The 18,235-nt window shown below is 47.2% G+C and overlaps 1 protein-coding gene across 1 annotated transcript; it reads left to right on the plus strand.

Annotated features, from left to right (window-relative positions):
• The first annotated feature begins 229 nt into the window (after nt 1–229).
• Nucleotides 230–16,913, plus strand: LANCL1 (LanC like glutathione S-transferase 1). Its single transcript, XM_061344732.1, has 9 exons — nt 230–384; nt 613–730; nt 7,947–8,154; nt 11,496–11,631; nt 11,955–12,101; nt 13,853–14,035; nt 14,453–14,629; nt 14,913–14,985; nt 15,842–16,913. The coding sequence occupies exons 1-9, from the start codon at nt 301–303 to the stop codon at nt 15,916–15,918; spliced, it is 1,203 nt and encodes a 400-aa protein (XP_061200716.1). The 5' UTR covers nt 230–300; the 3' UTR covers nt 15,919–16,913.
• The last annotated feature ends 1,322 nt before the right edge of the window (nt 16,914–18,235 follow it).

The following is an 18,235-nucleotide window of genomic DNA, read 5'->3' on the forward strand; positions in this document are numbered from 1 at the left end:
GTGTTCCTAAACCCTACAGGTGCAGCAAGGGACCCTTAAATCACTTCCTAAACCCTACAGGGCGAGTCGAAAATCGCCTCTAAACCCCGCAGAGGCGCCTCTAAGAGGCCTTTAACCCACACCGGGCTCTCTAAACCCCACACACCTCCCCCAGTCTTAGGGCTCGGCCACCACCGGCGCCTCAGTGCGGCGGAGCGCGGGACAGCGGCGGGACTTACACGGGCACCCGGCGCCTTCCGGGGCGGAGCGCGGGCGGGCCGCAAGCGCAGCGGAGCGGAGCGGATCGGGGCCGGCGGAACCATGATGGCGCAGCGGGCGCTTCCGAACCCTTATGCCGACTACGACAAGTCCTTGGCCACCGGCTACTTCGATGCTGCCGGGAGGGTGAGTGTGGCTGCGGTGGGCTGGGGCCGGGAGGTGCCTGCTCCCGCCCGGGCCGCTAAGCCAGGCTGAGGAGCCGGGAGCTAGCGCGGCCCTGAGGTACCCATGGGGGCTGTCAGGTGAAAGAGCACCTGGTTGTGCTCCCTGCGGGCATCCCCAGCTTAGCAAAACCCCGGCCGCCTGATGGTGTTTCCTTCGTATTTAGTAGCTTGGGGGTTTTTATTTCCACAGCTGACCCCTGAATTCACGCAGAGGCTGAATAACAAGATCCGGGAGCTGCTCCAGCACATGGAGAGGGGCCTCAAGTCTGCGGACCCGCAGGACTGCACCGCATACACTGGCTGGGCAGGTAGTGCGGCCGAGCAGATCATGTGGAACAGGAGCTCTCCAGAGCTGAATTCTAGGTCAGACCAAGGCAGATCACAGGGTTTGAATGATCACAGTAGATCCCAGTCAAGAATGGTGCTGCTCCTGTGTGTTTTAATGCATTAGAACAAGGGGCTGGCTTTCCCAGGACTCCCTGTTTCTGGAGCAGGTTTGAAGCTGCAGAGACTGTAGCGTTGCAGGGTCTTCTCATGGTTAATAGAGCCAAACTTACACAACAGAGAGCAAACATGGGAGCCTTCGAAGGGACTAGATCCAAATCTGGTCCCAGTGAGGATGGTGACAAGTAAACCATGAAGTAGGCAGATGCATGTGGTAGGTCATTTAGTCCTTGCACTTGGCAGCGGTGAGCTTAAGGCCAGAGATGATGTCCACCTTCTCTTTTTGGGCTGAATTTTACCACATGATGTTGTCTGATGGCCAGGTTGCTGCGTTCCTGTTCCCCACTTAGCCAGGGCTAGTTCTGCTCCAGTACCTGCTGGAGGGAGCAGAAATGCAAATGTGTGTATAATGAAGGATGGAAGCCTTCCTCACGCTAACTTCTGTCTGCAAAGCTGCCAGGAGCTTGTTTTTCTCCTGTTCTGCATTTTCAACCTGGCTTTCCTTCCTTGGGAGCATGCCTTGCCTTCCCCTCCCTATTCCTACCACTGGAGCCAGGGAGGATGCACCTTTCACTGATGCCTCATCCTTGGCTAGTGCCGCGTGCTTTGTCAGCTTGCCTGACTTCTACACCAAGCCAGGCTCTAGGGAGGGACCCCGGGGAGGTTGCAGTTATCCCGTATTATTCTCATGCTTACTGCAAGATTTTTTGCTGCCTTTTTCCCTTGGCAATGCACTGCAAGACAACTTTCTACATGATGATCTGGGTGTGGCTGGCTTGTGCTTGGATCCTGTGGAACTTGATGCCAACAGTTTGCTTGGGAGAATGGTGTTTGTTGTGTTGGTGCTAAAATAACTCTGCAGCTTGATGACAGCTTAACAATTTTAGTAAGGTAGACAGACTGAGAGCACTCTAGAGCAGTTCCTAAGAAATGCTAGGATGCTAGTACTAAATTCCAGTGTGGGAGAACACTGATTTCATCAGTTGCTGCCTGGCAGCACTCTGCTGCTGCCTGTTAATTTATAGGGGTTTTCTTTTTCAGTGCTTGCTGATTTCACACTGGGAGGCAGGTTCAGTCCTATAGTCTGTGTGACCCTGCTCTGAGGTCCCCATAGATGGGAAGCACCCCATATGTAAAGATGGTCTTAAATCACGAGGGTACTACTTGGTATGATGGTAGTCTAGCTCTCACCAGGAGATAAAGGAGGAGGACAATTAGCTGATGTTAGGAGTACTCTGAAAGCCCAGAGGCTGTATTCCTTTCCTTAGGGTGGCTTCATGTTGGACAGTAACTGCAGTTGTTGAAGCAGTGTTTGAGAGCGCTGTCAGGATTTCAGCTCACTGTTATTTGGAAGGGAGTTTCTCAAGAGGGATTCTTCTCTTCCTCACAGGGATCATTCCCCATTGGAACACACCCTTCCTACCTTGGCTAATAGGATTAGAAAAAAACCCATAGGCAGATTTCCTGCAGGTCACAGCCAGCGAAGGGAAGTTTGCAGATACTACACTGTATCTTTGCCACCCTCCCTTCTTTTCTAATCCTAGCTACATTAATTTATTCAGTGCTGGTTCCCGGAGACAAAATTAATTGGGCCAAGACAGCAGCTTTTCCCTGTAATTGCTTATGTAGAAAAGGCTTGTTGAGTATCTTCTCATGTAAATCATTGCCCAGCAGTCTGAAATCAACCCACACTCTTGTGACTGCTAATAAGAGAGATTTGAAATATGGCTCTCTCAGCACAAACTCTGCGTGAAATGTAACATACTTGAGTATACTACATTACACCCAGTAATACACAGCATATGCTGGCGTTTTACTTTGGTGCCTGCTTCTTTCCCAACACACTTGATGGAGCCCTGTTCCCCCAGCCAGCATTTGTGTTAGGGAAGCCACGGCTTCTTGGCATGTGAAGTTGGAGCAGAGGGAGGGAGGAACTTACATTTTCAGCTCAGAGGCAGTAAATACACATTTTGGATCAAGATTATCCAGCATACGGCTGAATGCCCTCAAAACAAATTTGAATTGGCTTGTTAGTTTCATTCAGTTCTCCATAGAGACCAAGGTCCATAGGCAGCATGAGGTACGTGGCTGGGTATAGACCAGACTTGGCTGTTGTGTTCTGTCTTAAGCAGTTTAGCCAGACTGCTGTAAGATTTTTTGTGATCTTAATCTGTTTCACTGGTATCAAAGAGTTGACTGAGGGAAGGTAAACTGCCACCAGCTAATCCTGGATCAGAATGAGTTCAAATCCTGGCAGAACTACAACTGTCTCATCCATTTTCACATGAGGATGCTGAAGAGCACATACTCTGTGTGATGGTATTTCTTATAGTGCATGGGGACTTGCACCAAAGACTACCTTGGCTGGAAGCAGAGACAATGAAAAGGGAATGGAAGAAGACTGACTTCACTCCTGTCACCTGGCTGGCTGCAGAACCTGGGAAGCTCCCAAGTCCAGTGCCTGCTGGACTGTTGTGTCCTTCTCAGACAATGAGAGTGATCTGCCATCTGAAATGGTATATAAGGGAGAGATTCCCCTTCCTCCACATTATGGCAGTGCCTTTGGAACTTGTTTTCCATGCGAGCATTCCCTTCTCTAGCAGTGTCAGAGTTGTGGCTTTTGGCGCTTGAGGGCCTCGGAGACTGGTGAGTCCAGGTGGCCTGCCCCATCCACAGCTTTTGGCTGGCAAGTGGAGACAAGGAACAGGGCTGAGTTGCCTTTTGAAAGGGCTCTTCAAAAGGCACACCAGATGAAATAAAAGCCATTTAAGAATGGATAGAAATCCTGACCAGACCAGGAAAGCTTCTGGAAAAACCCCTTTCCTTCATTTTAGTTTAATATCTTCGTTTTCCTCTCAGAACCCAGAGAAATTGCATCAACAGAGAGTTCTGTTCAGGAAAACAGAAATCCTCAGACAATCCCTGCAGAATAAGAGCCAGTGAGGCTGCATTTGATGAGAGAGAATAGAGTGCCTTGTGTCACCCACATAAACCACACTGCTGCCAAGCACTTGGTGAGTTGTTTTTTGTGACATCTCTGTTTCTGGGCTTTGTATTTGACTGGACAAGGATCAGAACAATGGGATATAAATTTGAAGTTGGACTTACTTTCAGAGGGTTGGATCAAATCACCTTCATAGATCCCTTCTAACCTAACATGTTGCAGGGTTCTGTGATGAGGTAATGGGTCGTTTTGGTTTGCCCTGAGCTGGGGTTTGTTTGTTTGTTCGTTTGGGGTTGTTTTGGGTTTTTTTTTAGGGAAATGCTTCTGCTTTACAAAAGAAGTTTTGTTATCCAGGTTTTAAGGCTGGAGGAGCTGAGGCACCCTAAGAAATGCCTCATGTCCCACAGTGCACTAGAAAAGCAAGCAGTAGTCAAATGCACCTGTGGGTCACCAGGCAGTTCTGGACATGGCATAATACAGTTCTCCAGAGATGTCTCATTGTCCCATTCAGCATGGCTTTGGCACATATTTATAAATACAATATCCCATGTGTCTGCACCAGAAAAGATGTTTCTTCTCCTTTGAGCTGGGCAGTAAAGCTATGCCATCCCCTCTGTAACTTACCACACGCCTAACTCATTAAAATGACATCAGGCTCCATCACTATGTGCAGAGATGGGTTCCCACTTTTGCTCTCTCTGTTTGACACCCTGCTGTGAGGGTGCTTACTTCCCTGGATCAGTGCAAGATCTCAGAGCTCTTTATTACTGTAGATGGCAGGTTTTGAAACGGTCCAAATTAGATCAAGAAATCCTCTCGTGACAACCTAGTGCCTTTTGTGAAAGGACCACTTTGCAGCTCAGCTTCTAATGGACAAGGAGACATGTTCAGAACAGCCTAATGGGCATCTCTGCTGGTGTTGTCAGCAAGGGGACTGCAGTGGTGCTGACACCTCTCACTTTTGTCCTCTCTGTTCAGCCTGAAGGGGAAGCTTTGTCTCACTAGTGCTGTTCTCCCACCGGCAGAACTGTTTGCAGTGGTAACACAAGGAAGCTGAGGTGCATCTTTACTGCGCTTTGATCAGCAGAACAGTTATCTGGAGGAGCTACTCTTTTAGCCTGCTACAGCGCTTTAGCTCTCAAGCAAGAACTTTTCTGGTACCTCCAGTGATGTCTGCTCTGTTGAAAGCAATGGTTGCTAAAGTCAGGGCCATCAGCTCTAGCCAACTGGTGCAGACAAGCCCATTTCTACTATGTAGATTTAAGTCTCCTCCTTTGCCCACCTAAGAAGAAATCTCTAAGGCAAATCACCCCTCTGCCTCTACAGTACTCCTCATACAGGATGGCAAGAGATGTTGTTGACTATCCTACTGAAGATGTTAAATAAACAGGTTTTGTGAAAGACACAGAACTCATTTTTGCCTCCTGATTCCCTGCAGTGAGCAACCACCTCAAGCATTAACACTCCGGTGTATTGGCTTCCTGCATACTAGCGACAACAGTTTCAGTCATCAGAGCCCTGCTGAAGGGTATGTCAGTAGCACGTGTTTGCTGCAGTCCTGCACCATCAAGTGATGTCTGATACAGTCTCCTTCATACGTGGCTATGCAGCAGCATTTTGGCTCCATGCACTTCAAGGAGCAAAAAAAACTTGGAAGTCTGGAGAAACTACACAGAAAAAGGTCCAAGAGTAACCAATGAACAGATCAAAGCCCATACATCTTTGTCAGTAGCGGGCCACAGGCAGCCACTGTGCTGTTGGAAGCAACCAGGAGACTCAGAGGTCGCAAAAATAGGTCATATTTCCAACTGGGGCACTGAACACAGAAATGGAGCAGATACACTGCTTATCTAGCCACATTTGAATGATGATGCCATGTTTGTGTAGCACTTACTGCATACCAAACACCCTATCAGTCAGACTGAAGAAGGTATTACTTTAGAGGGATCTGTGGAATAGCTTCTGCAGAACACCCTCTCACTGAGCCTAGTTCATCAGGTGTGGAAAGTCTCTTGTCTCCAAGCTCTGAAATACACTTCCTGTATCTTGGCACACAGGATATAGGAGAATCCCCACCCAGCTGACTGTATTTTGTATTCCTCTACATGTCTAAACATTGTTTCTTCATGCATGGGCCTGCCCTCCACTAGTTTTGGGCTCCTAGCAGTGGGCTGAAAGCAGCACTGCATTGGGCCTTCTAATCAGCCTGGGAGTATGAATTCCTTCAGGACTGAGTTGAGGAAATTTGCTTTAGATTCATTTTATAAGGCCTTTGGTTTTGAAGTAAAAGGGAAAATGAATGATTTGGGGAAGCAACTTACCCCTTTCATCTTTTAGTATAGGTCAGTGTTTCTTTAGAACCTTTCCCAAAGATGCTTGGGCCTGGAGGAAAGGGAGGGAAATACACTATAAAAGAGGAGAGGCAAAGAAGGCAGAGGAAAACAATGCTGAGACATTGACTTTCTAAGAATTCAGTTCTGGAAGTGGTCTTAGTGTGGTAGTTACGTATGTAACGAGGGTAGTACGATGGCAGTGGGAATAGAAGCTACTTCCAAAGCACAAAGTTGTATATTAAAGCAGGTAAGTCAAGAGTGCACATTGTGCTCAGACAGCTCTCAGGCCTGTTAAAGTCTAGAAGCTGTGCTAGCTGCTAAATAAATCAAGGAGAGTCACTTGACATCTGCAAGCTGGAAGAGGAGGGTTCCCCTTTAAAGATGGGCTTCATATGCACATCCTTATGCACTTGAGTGATGGCACCATACATCTCAGCTCTCTCTGGAAATAACTAACCTAACACTGAACTGCTTAGAGAGAGGACAAGGTTATTAGCTTCAGCAGGAAATAGAAACTTGCCCTTAATATACATGTGGAATTGAATTGTCTGTAGCATGAGGCTTTGGAGATTACCCATGCAAAATGAGAAAACAACCAACATTTGAAATTGTCCTCAGTACCATGGAAATTAATTTTGCAGCATCTTGTCCCCTTTCACCTTACCTCAGCAAAGTCTGCAGAGATGGACTCTATTAATTTAGGCTTAAATGCAGGACCTGAAGTGTCTTAGAGATGGATGCTGGTAAAAGGAGAAATAAGCTTTTCTCAAAGTAACGTAGGCCAATAGCTTTCTTCTGTGCATATTTGAGGATACCTTCCAGATCTGAAGGGTGGTTCAAATGTGGCAGACCCTTCAGACACAGACTAAGGACTTCTCAGTCACCTACTAAAAGCTTCAAGAGCTGGCTGCAGACAGGCAAAGGACAGCAACTGATGTAGCAGAGTTGTTTCTGTAGCTGGCCAGCCCATTGAAAACCTGCAGGGAAAACCACACAGCCTTTTCCAGCATTCCAGGTAGCTATTCATGTTTCACCCAAGGGCTGGTTGCATGAATGATGTGCCACAGAGGAGAGTCAGGCAGCCCCTTTCTTTTGTAGGCACACTAGTCTTTGGTGTAGGGCTTGCGACCTGCTCAGCAGCAGGGGGTGATGTCCACAGAGCTGTAACAACCTTACTGGTGTTCCCAGTGGGAATGAAGTGGGGGGGAAAAGCCAAGTCTTATGGGTGCTGCTCCCAAGTGCTGATGATGTGTCGCTTCTTGTAAAATCCAATCCAGGCTAAGAGACCCAGCCCTATACCTCATGCCCTGGCAAAAAATAAAGGGTAATAACAATCCAGTTCTACTCTGCCACAAGTACCGTCTTGCCCAAAGATGATTCTTTCTTTACCCTCTGCTGTTTAGCAACAGTGCCAGGTACAGTTGATAGATTTAGGTGGGTTTGTTGAGATCTGATCTTTTACTCCTCGCTGCTAGAATTGTGTGTAACCTATGTATCAGAAGCTCTGCTGTCCTCCAGGATCAGCACTGACCAGTAATCAGACCCTCCTGGGTCACACACTGCTGGTTGTCTTAACCTGCAGTCCACTCATAAGCAGCATCAAGTACAAGGAGGTCACAAAGCAGGAAAAGAAGCTGTGGATGCTGCAGCTATGGGTTATGCCCCTGGATGTGCTCAAGAAGCCTGTCTAGAAGGCTTATGCCCTAGATGAGGCTGGGCTTTTAGGTTCATTAAAACGGCCAGGACGGAGAGCAAGGAGGGTAAACTTTTCTGGCGAGTGCAACCTTTATGTTCCTTTTGCAGGCATTGCTGTGCTGTATTTGCACCTCTATGATGTGTATGGAGACCCAGCCTACCTTCAGGCTGCCCATGAGTACGTAAAGAAGAGCCTGAGCTGTCTGACAAGACGATCCATCACGTTCTTGTGTGGAGATGCCGGGCCCCTGGCAGTGGCTGCTGTTGTCTACCACAAACTGCAGAACCAGAAGCAGTCAGAAGACTGCATCACTCGGTAAAAAGCTTGGTTATGTCTTGGACCTAGTGTTCCTCTTGTTCATAAAGCTGGTCTGGGCTTGTACCAGGCACTCTCTGCCAAGCCTGGATAAGTTTTTTGTAACTTTATGAGCGGGATAATCCAGTAGCACAAACTAGTTTTGCCCTGGGGAAAGAGCTAGCTCAAGGACAAACGTGCTTGCCTGGCAGCCTGCAGGCTGGGGAGCAAGTTCAGCTGCTACTGCTATCTTAAAAATAGTTCTGATCAACACAGGAAGACAAAAATGCCTGAATTAAACCCCAGAAGGTGAGGTTTGATGTATTTTCAGAACCCTTCAATTTAGCTTTGCAACCATTCTGATGAAGAGGAGGAAAGTGGTCGGGTTATTAGATAAATTTTGTCACTTGCTTCCACTTGCTATTTGTTAGTTGACTTTGACTTAAACCTAAGATTGACAGCATCCTTTCAACTGCTGAATGCAGCTGGTTATGATTCATTTCTTTCTATTTCTTGCCTTTCCTCAACTGTTTTCAAATGTATTTTTGTTGGGTACTTAAGACAAAAAAAGGACAAATAAAGCAGTCCTACAGTCAGATCAGCATGTGGCAGAGGAAGGAAGAAAGTAAAGGAGACGCAGTTGCAAGCTTTTCTTGCTTAAGGGAGATCAGCTTTAAGAATGTGAGAAACAGCCCTGTAAAGAGTTTCCATTTACCTGTGGTCAGCACAAAACCAAGACAAAACCCCTGACGCTTCAGAACACACTGAGTGCCCTTAAACAGCCATGAGCAAGTGATGCATAGTAGCAATTAGAGAAAGCCATGGGTGGGAATCAGGTGCCTGTATGGTTTGGACACTCTTTAACACCCTGGTTTACATGGATACGGTCAGTCTGAGGACAGAACTCTCCTCTTTGTCCTTGAAATAAGCTATGGTTCAGGTTTTGCTTAATCCCATAGTGAGTAGCATGTCTCACTAATGCTAACAAAAAGGGAACTAATCCGTCAAATAGTACTGGTCAGTTGTGCTCAATGCATAAGCTCCAAGTTGTGAAAAATCCCTAATTCTAGCTGTAGCAGCTCTCCCCTCCCTTCTGTATATCCCTTCTGCCTACAGTTAGTTCTGTGGGAGAATGGAAACTCATGATTAATTCTGCACTGCCACCTAATGGCACGATGAAGGCAGAGCCTTGGAAATTGGTTTCTTCGTGCATTTTGAAGGGAAGCAATAAGAAGAGCGTGGCTTTCTCACAGGAGCAGTTAGACTGTCCTTGTGTGCTGCCAATTCCCAGAGCAGTTAACCTGACCATGCTACTTTTAAAAAGAGAGGATTTTGTTGAGAAATAGCTCCCTTAATCACAACACTTAAATGGGTTTGCAGGATGCTGTTTAGTTACAGAACAGTTGCTAAATTATGCAGTGCAGGTGCATAGAAAGTGCCCCTCCATTGCAGCTGGGGAGAAGGAGGCCTCTCTCCATTTTATTCTGTCTTTTAAAGCACCTCATCTTTACAGAGCCCGAGGAGAGAATCGATCAGCCAGGTTTTACCTGCAGTGGAATAGACAGAAGCTTGCTTTTCCTTAGCTCCTTGCTCTTGCCTAAATGAGTTCATGACCAACAAATGTGTGTTTATGCTCTGGAGACTAGTGCTTCAGGGCAGCCCATTTTCCAAGAGCCTGTGAAAATCTGAGCCATGGTCCAGGAGTCCTCTTTTCCCACCAGTCTTACACCAATTCAGAAGGTCAAAGGTTGGCTTTTAGAGCTGGTAGATACAAATATCCCGTCCTGCTCTACAGCTGCCTCGCTTGCCCTGGGGCCAGAAACTAGTGATTTTTGACAGTTGAGGCAGTATGTGAGCAGGAGTGGCTCTTCCTTTCAGGGACCTTGATTTACCCCCTCACACTTGAGAAATGCACTGTGCATGCAGTCAGTCCAGCAGCATCCCAGGCGTCTCTGGCTGCACGCATGCCATACAGCCCTGCCCCACATTTCAAACCCAGAAATCACTGGCAGGCTTCCTCCCCTGATGATGCTGCCTGAAAAAGCACCTCAAGTTAGAAGCAGTAACACTACAAGGATAGTAGCTCCAGAGCTCCCCACAAAATGATCTCACATCCAGACCTCAGAAAGTCCCCACTGCGGGTAGTACTGTTTATCCACCCATCCATTCATTCTGTTGCACCTGACATCCTCCTGACATCTCAGAGCTGAAAAACATCACCAGCCAGAATAGAGTCTATCTGTTGAAACACTATTCCTCCTTGGAAACCCTCCTCTTCATCTGCTTTCCTTGGACTTGGGGGCAGAGCACATGAGGAGGTAGCAGGGCTTTTTTCCTTGCAGGCCACACAGCTGAGAGGGACCTTGTGCTTACTCCTCCTAGTCTTGGATGTAAAATCTGTCTCTTGGGTTTAATCCATGAGAAACCTCCCACGTGGAGCAATGCACATCTCAAGTAGTACAGGAGATGAGGCCCATCCACTCTGAGACACTGTTTTCTCCTTCAGTATCCCTGCTCACTTTGAGTCCAGTGTCAAAGGAACGTTTCCTGCTGCGGGGAGTCACAGACCGGCATCCTCTCTCTGCTCTGAGGGTACTGTGGACATTTAGTTACTTCTTTCCTTTGCAACAACCCCCTTGGTGTGGGGTTGTACCACAGACACAGCCCACAGCACTCACTGCTGAGCTGTCCTCACTACTGCTCAGCTCTCCTGAGAGGTGGGTGCTTACATCAGTACCACAGAGGCTTGATGTTAAACACCGTTTTCAGCTGCTTCTCCCCACCTCTTACCTAGACGTTTAGCTCATGGAGACACCTCTTTCTCCACTGACAGCAGAGCCCTATTTGCAGGCATGGAGAGAAAGGGGCTTTCCTATCAGGATTTATAAGCACAAGAGGTGAGAGTTTTCCCACATACTGTCAGCACTAGTTTGACTTTTTAGCATTCCTCAAGCAGCCAAGTTAAACAGATACTGGTTTTACTTGAAAACAGTCATTTTTGGCTGAGGGTCTGCCTTGTCAACAGCACCATAGGGTGGTAATTCATGCTGAATTGAGCAGTCAGCAACTTTATGCGGAACGTTTCCTATAGCGCAGGATTTCCCACAAGTAACCAAACATATAGTATGAGTACATTGTAAAATCTGAGTAGAATAAAGCAATAAGCCAAACAAAAAGCAGAGGGGAAGGAGGGATTTCACACCTTGTGTTGGTGGAAGGCTGAGACCCAGAGGGGAGACTGGCACCTCCTAGGGTGCAGGCAACATGAAGGAACAAACCATGGTCTTGAGCTCCAGTCTCACTGCTTAGTTAAGTGGCTTTGAGCGGCCTCTAATCTCTCCAGTGTGAATTTATGTTTGCAGTTTGCTCCACCTTCACAAGCTCGACCCCCGAGTGCCAGATGAGCTGCTGTACGGGCGCATGGGCTATCTCTATGCACTGATGTTCGTGAACAAGCACTTCGGAGAGGAAAAGATCCCTCAGAGTCACATTCAGCAGGTACTGCGGCTTCTTCTGGCTTTTTAGCTGTCTCTTCCCATGCAGCTCATCTTTGGGCAGGTAATAGTCAATGCTAGATGTAGAGAACAGTGTGCAACAAGGGTATATACCACACCATGGTATTCCTGCTGCTCTTCCAAAGGGATGAAGCACCACCACCACCCCCATCCATATAAATCCATAGGCCATACACTTCACTCCCTCACCCACACTCTTCCCTCTGCTTGGGCAGCAAACCAACTCTGTTATTGTGGTAGGGATACTGACTCTGCTGTGTCCAAGGCAGTAGCATATCCCTCACCTGCATCTGTTCCCTTCCACAGGTCTGTGAAGCTGTTGTTGCCTCAGGAGAGAGTTTGGCCAAAAGGAGGAACTTCACAGCAAAGAGCCCGCTGATGTATGAGTGGTACCAGGAGTACTATGTAGGAGCAGCCCATGGTTTGGCTGGGATTTACTACTATCTCATGCAGGTAAAAGGCACTGGAGAGGAAGGGCCTTTAGCAGCTGTTTCATGTTTCTTTGAACAGGGAGGAGCAATTGAATTCACTCTTGGTGATGCCAAGCTGGGCCAGATCCTTTGTCTGATGGACTTATTCCTGTGTTTGATCATGAATCTCCGCTTCTAAAGGTTTTCTCTGAGTCTGTGAGACTGAATTTCCCACCTCCAGTGAGATCTGTAGAGAAATGTGACCTGCATTATACCAGCAGAGATTGTGTTCATCGCAGGGATGTGGGAAATGCCCTTGTTTCCAAATCAGGGCCTGTATATAGGGTCGTAATTCCCCTCTGTGGGTCGCTGTGCATAAATTCACAGTGCTTAAGCTCTTAGAAGAACAACAGCAATAAATAACATTGCATTTTCAAAGTATTAAGAGCACCCACTGAGCAAGGCCGATGATTTTAGCATAGCAATGTTCATAGAAATAGGTGAGATCTTTTATTAGACCCAAGTCTCACAGCAGGTGGAAAATAAGCCACCAGATTTCAAGTACTTTGCTTCAGGGCCCTGAAAGTTCAAGCCCATACACCGGATAAACAGAGTTCCTGTGAATATAACCCCCTCATGTGACTCAGAGAGGAAGGGGTGATTGGTGGTGTTTAAATAGAATGAGATTTGACAAGAGGCGGATGCAAGCTGTACAGAAGAGCTAGTTGGGAACAGGGAAGGCAGCAATATGCTGTGAGCTCAAATGTGCACCAAGTCCCTGCACTTGTTCCCAGGCTGATGCTTTAAATCATTGTAAGTCTCCCATAAAATACTGCATGGGCTTCAAGCTTCTCAGCTGTATGATGTACAGGGAGCCAGGATCAGCCAAGCAGGATGCACAGAAAGCCTTGGGGAAAGCAAACACAGGAAATAACGGAGAGGACAGCACTGAACTTTTATCTCTAATAGTTTTACAACACAAGTATTGACGTTCAACTTTCAAGTTTTCAGCCTGGGAACATTGTGATCCTTAGATGAGAGTGCTCATTGCAGCCTGCAGTGGGAAATTAAGCTGCACAGATTGCATATGCAGCAGTGTCATTAGAAGAGGACACTGAAGTCACTCCCTTGCTTCTATCTGAGGTCAGCAGTGAAGTCACCCCCTTGCTTAAAGCTCATCCAGTTCCAACCCCTGCCATGGGCAGGAGCACCTTCCACTAGAGCAGGTTGCTCCAAGCCCCCGTGTCCAACCTGGCCTTGAACACTGCCAGGGATGGGGCAGCCACAGCTTCTCTGGGCACCCTGTGCCAGCGCCTCAGCACCCTCACGGGGAAGAGCTTCTGCCTAAGAGCTCATCTCAGCCTCCTCTCTAGCAGGTTAAAGCCATAAAGCCATCCTCTTGTCCCTACAGGCTTTTGTAAAAGGATGCCCTTCTATTCATCCTTAATTCTGATTTTAGACAGTTTACCTCTTTACTCCAAGTGTGGGTACCTGTAACTATTCAGGAGCAAGCACCCTTCCTTAGAGGGCTGGATTACATGCCAGGGCAGTCTTTGTCTCTGGGGGTGCAAGCATATGACTGGAGATAAGTCTCCTCAGAAGGGCAGAGCAGCCTCAGGCCAAGTGAGTATTTCTGATGTGTGAAAGCCTGAACAAAAAAGTACTTGATTTACAAGGAGCAAGAGGGGACCATGACCACAGTTGGTTTTGTTTCTGCCTTTCACGCAGATCTTGGGCCTCTTGGGGATAGAGAGAATGGTAATCCTCCCTGATTTAATGCTTTCTGTCTCTTAGCCTGGCCTTGGAGTAAGCCAAGTAAAACTGCACAACACAGTGAAACCCAGTGTGGACTACGTCTGCCAGCTCAAGTTCCCATCTGGCAATTACCCTCCCTGCATCAATGACACCAGAGACCTACTCGTGCACTGGTGCCACGGAGCACCAGGTGTTATCTACATGCTTCTCCAGGCCTACAAGGTACCGGAAATCTTGCAGAGACCCTTTAGGAATCCCTAAATGTGGAACTCCATCACGGAGAAGGGTCTGTTGAGACCCTGCCTGCCTGAGAGTAGGATTGCTGGTTAAAATGAAAGCATCCCATGGGGACCACTGACTGATAGAGAAATCAATCTCTTAAAATTATATCTGAAAATGGCCATCAGCTGCATGGGGTGTCCTGTTGCAGCTGACTGATGACAACAGTATGCAAAGTAATGATCACACAGCCCCATTCATCATATCAAAACCATACTTCTTTAAAGCAGAGAGCAAAGTCTTATCATTAAGACTTCAGAAGGAAAGTGACCAATTAACCCAAGCCTCCCCATCACACAGGGATGTTCTTTGTATAGAGGAAATTGCCTCAGTAAGGGGGAATATTTCATGTCTCTACAGGTCTTTGGGGAGCAGCAGTACCTAAATGATGCCCTGCAGTGTGCAGAAGTCATCTGGCAGTATGGGTTACTGAAGAAAGGCTATGGACTGTGCCATGGCACAGCTGGCAATGCTTACAGCTTCCTGGCACTGTATAACCTCACTCAGAACATGAAATATCTTTACAGGGCCTGCAAGGTAAGAGCCTGTGTGAGGAAGGGAAAGGGGATCATTCTCTTCTACCTTTTACATCACTGCCATTGCCTTTGAAGTCCTAATTTCTAGTGTGGCAGAGATGCAACTCAGATCTGAGCAGCTCCACCAGAGTAGTCCTCCAGCAGCACAGTCACTGTCTGACAGCCTGTAGAGAAGGAACATCCTGCAGAAGCCTTGCTCTGGACACAATAATGTGAGGATGAGGGTGGTATTGTAAGATCTGTCGTTAAGAAAACCTGAACACCTTTTGTTCCTCTTTCCTCAGTTTGCAGAGTGGTGTTTAAGCTATGGCCAGCATGGGTGCCGGACTCCAGACACTCCATTCTCTCTCTTTGAAGGTAACCTGCATCTCTAGGCTTGTGTTTTGCTCTTGGGTCTGAGCCAGTACAGCACCAAAGAAACCCAAATACGTGCTCCACTGAATTGTTTGCAAAAGTCAGTATAGAAGATGGGAAGGAAATTGTATTCCCTGTTTTTACCCTTTTTCCCAGAAGCAGTCTGCTTTCAGCACAGGCTGTCTTAGCTGGAGCATCTCGTCCTCTCTGGCCTCTTGTACAAATTCTGCGCACAGGTGCCAAGGGGAATTCCATAATGGGTACAGGCCAAAGCCTGCCTTATGGTAATCTGTATCCTGGTTTCTTGGACAGCCTCTTTTCCATGCATTTTTAAGGACTAAAATCGTTCATGGGCTTTCCAGTGCCATTCCAAAGGTGAGTAACAAATGGGGCTGCTTTTGTAAGCCTCATTGGTTCCTATGGCACTTTATGGCTCCTGCTAACAGCCCCCCCCAAAATCCACCATCAGCTGGTATTGCTGAAAGAGCAGGTTCCTCAGCTAACAGAGATCTTCCTGCCTTTGTCACAGGCCAAGGGACAAGGGCAGTTTCCTCAGTAGGGACCTGAGGCAGCAATGTCATAGGGTCCAAAGTTTTGCGTAGACAGTCATATTGTTAAACCTGTGGATAAGTAAAGCATAAGGGGGGGAACTGGACGGGGGAAGACCCATCAGGTGCTTTTCAACGTCTGACGAACTTCAAGAGGCTTCCCCACTGGCATACCTAAGTTGTTTGTGAAACTTCATAGGACCTTCTGAAAACGTCTTTCTTTCTTCTGTCTTCATGACCCATTCAGCCCCTGATAGAAAGGGTGCCCACGGGGAATCTCTCTGAAGCACATTGTGTTTTCTGACCCTCAGGAATGGCTGGAACGATTTATTTCCTTGCTGACCTGCTGGTGCCAACCAAGGCCAAGTTCCCTGCATTTGAACTCTAAATCTGAGCTTGGCAGTTTCATGCCTGAATCCATCTGCACTTGGAAAAGCAGTTTGGATCCGCTTTCTCCTCCTTCCGAAGTCGTCGTTGTTCACCTAACTGAAGGGAAACCCGTCCTCCTGAGGGCATGCTGAGTTCTCTAATACTTCTGGTCATCTCACTGCATTGTTTCCATTTAAAAGACAGAATGCAGGTTTGGCTGGTGTCTTAAAAACACAGGACTGCAGGTGGGAGCAGGGAGAAGATACACAGTATTCTGTTGGCTAGAGTGTTCTGCTATTTTTTGTATCCCATTTCCTGTATCCTGTTTCCTGGGTGAAAGTTTTCTATTGAATGCATCTTTGGCTGTTTATTATTTTGTGCTGACAAATACCAGCAGGAATGTAGTTGCCTTTGGAAAACAAAAGATGAAAAACTGGCACTACTGGCCTGCAAGCTGCTTGTAAGAGTTTCCTGCCTGAACACCCAGGGAGCAGGCAGTTCAGTATCTGGACTGCTCCACATAAAGCAAATGTGATGGGCTGTGGAGACTTTGTATATGTTTTTTAAACATCAAATTGCAGGTGGCATAGCTGGGTCTGTCCTGAATTTCCACTTACCTGCTTTAAAGACAAAGGCTATGTATAACTTCTGTGCATTTTTTCCCAGTGACAGACAAATAATCCACTGGCTTTTGTGCCTATTTGCCACGTTATGCTAAACCTTGCAAAAGGCAATTGATTATCTAATGGTAAACTCCAAAAGTGAGCTAAGCATGCTTTCTGGTGTGGTCTCTTCTGCTTAGCTTTGAAGGTTTATTATGAAGTCTTTTGTTACAGTTGTATATGAATATGATGGGTGAGAGGTGGTGCCAGGCCCACCAGCAGCAGCATGGGAAAAGCAATGTATTCCACTGAGTTCTGCCAGCTTTAACTTGTTCCCTGTATGGATGTTGTTTACATGCTTTTATAAGCTTTCCTGAACCTGGATAATTTGAATCACTTGTTTGCCTTGTTACTGCTTCTTGTAGTTTGATATGCAACTACACATCTACCCACCTGGAACTGGAACATCTGCTCTAGGTTAAATAGGTTTGACCCATTGAGCAGATCAGATACTTGCAAGGGACTTGACCCTGTAAAGGACGTTCTTAGCACTGAGCATGAGCTAAGCACTGAGCACAGTGAAAAAGCTACTGATGCAGCCATAGTGCTTGGTGCTGTTTGAGAGTAGCTCCTCAGCCTGCACAAGCAACCTCCAAGCCAGCACTCCTGCACCAGTGACAGTGAAGCAGAAGGACCAAACCTGGCACACTAACACAGCTAGCTCCCACGTGCTTGAGTGCAAGGTAGCATAGGCAGACCCTCAAGAACCTCCTGGATGGGCTGCTCCAGCAAGGAGTAGAAACCATTCCTGGAAGGCTGTTTGTTTCCTCAAAACCCAGCCTCCTGCTGCCATCACGTTTCTGGAAGTTCATCCAAAGACGGCCTGAAATGCAAAGAAGCTCAATCTGCTTTGGGCTGGGTATCCCTGTCAGAAGCCTCAAGCTCATGCAGACCTTTCCCTATCATTCACAGAGCCTAAACAACACAGGAAGGTGACTGGAAAGGAGGAAGCACAACCCTGAGGGCAGGATTTGGCTAATCAGACGGTTTGGGGGTAGGATCCTGTAGGACATGAGGCCTGCTGGTGTGATGGCAGTGCAGGACACTGCTCTGAGCCTGAGTTTCTTCTGGGCACTGCTGCTGCAAAGGAGATGGTTCCTGCAGCCTGGTGCCATGGCAGCATCAAGTCCCAGGGTTGGTACACTGATGGTCAGGGGATCATCAGCGTACATGTGTATTGGTGTACAAGTGTTTTGTGGAGCACTGTTTAATAAAAACACCAAAACTACTGAACTCTGTGTTATTTTTACCCCCAACTTTATGACGAGGATTCATGTCCAAAGAGATCAAGAGATGCCACAATAGCTGCTCTGGCGGCTCACTGGCCTCCCACCCACCCTGAGTGTGAAGAGTATTTCACAATTTTCCCTTTGTCCCAGCACATGCAGTTGATCTGTTGCAAGAGATTTTTTGTTTCAATGAGTTATTTCTTACAGGGAAGAACAACTCGGGTTCCTCATGTTCCTGCCCAGAATTCCTGAGCCCCTTTGCCACAGTGTCCCCTGCATCAAAAAAACCTGAATGGAAGACCTATACCCAGACCACGAAATCTAAACCCCTTGAGTTACAACATTGTGAAGTGACTGAAGACAAAACCCAGTAGAGGAGGAGGCAGCAGATCTGCACAAAATAAGCATCTGAGGAAGGATACATTTATAGAATCAACCAGGTTGG

The sequence above is a fragment of the Neopsephotus bourkii genome, unplaced genomic scaffold (assembly GCF_033783945.1).
Source record: "Neopsephotus bourkii isolate Nb327-2 ecotype Australia unplaced genomic scaffold, CSIRO-AGI_Nbou_v1 NB_31, whole genome shotgun sequence".
NCBI classification, from domain to species: Eukaryota; Metazoa; Chordata; class Aves; order Psittaciformes; family Psittacidae; genus Neopsephotus; species Neopsephotus bourkii.

Coding starts and splice junctions, on each gene's coding strand:
- LANCL1 (XM_061344732.1), top strand. CDS start 301: ATGATGGCGCAGCGGGCGCTTCCGAACCCTTATGCCGACTACGACAAG. Junction 385..612: donor ACTTCGATGCTGCCGGGAGG/GTGAGTGTGGCT, acceptor TTATTTCCACAG/CTGACCCCTGAATTCACGCA. Junction 8,155..11,495: donor TCAGAAGACTGCATCACTCG/GTAAAAAGCTTG, acceptor TTATGTTTGCAG/TTTGCTCCACCTTCACAAGC.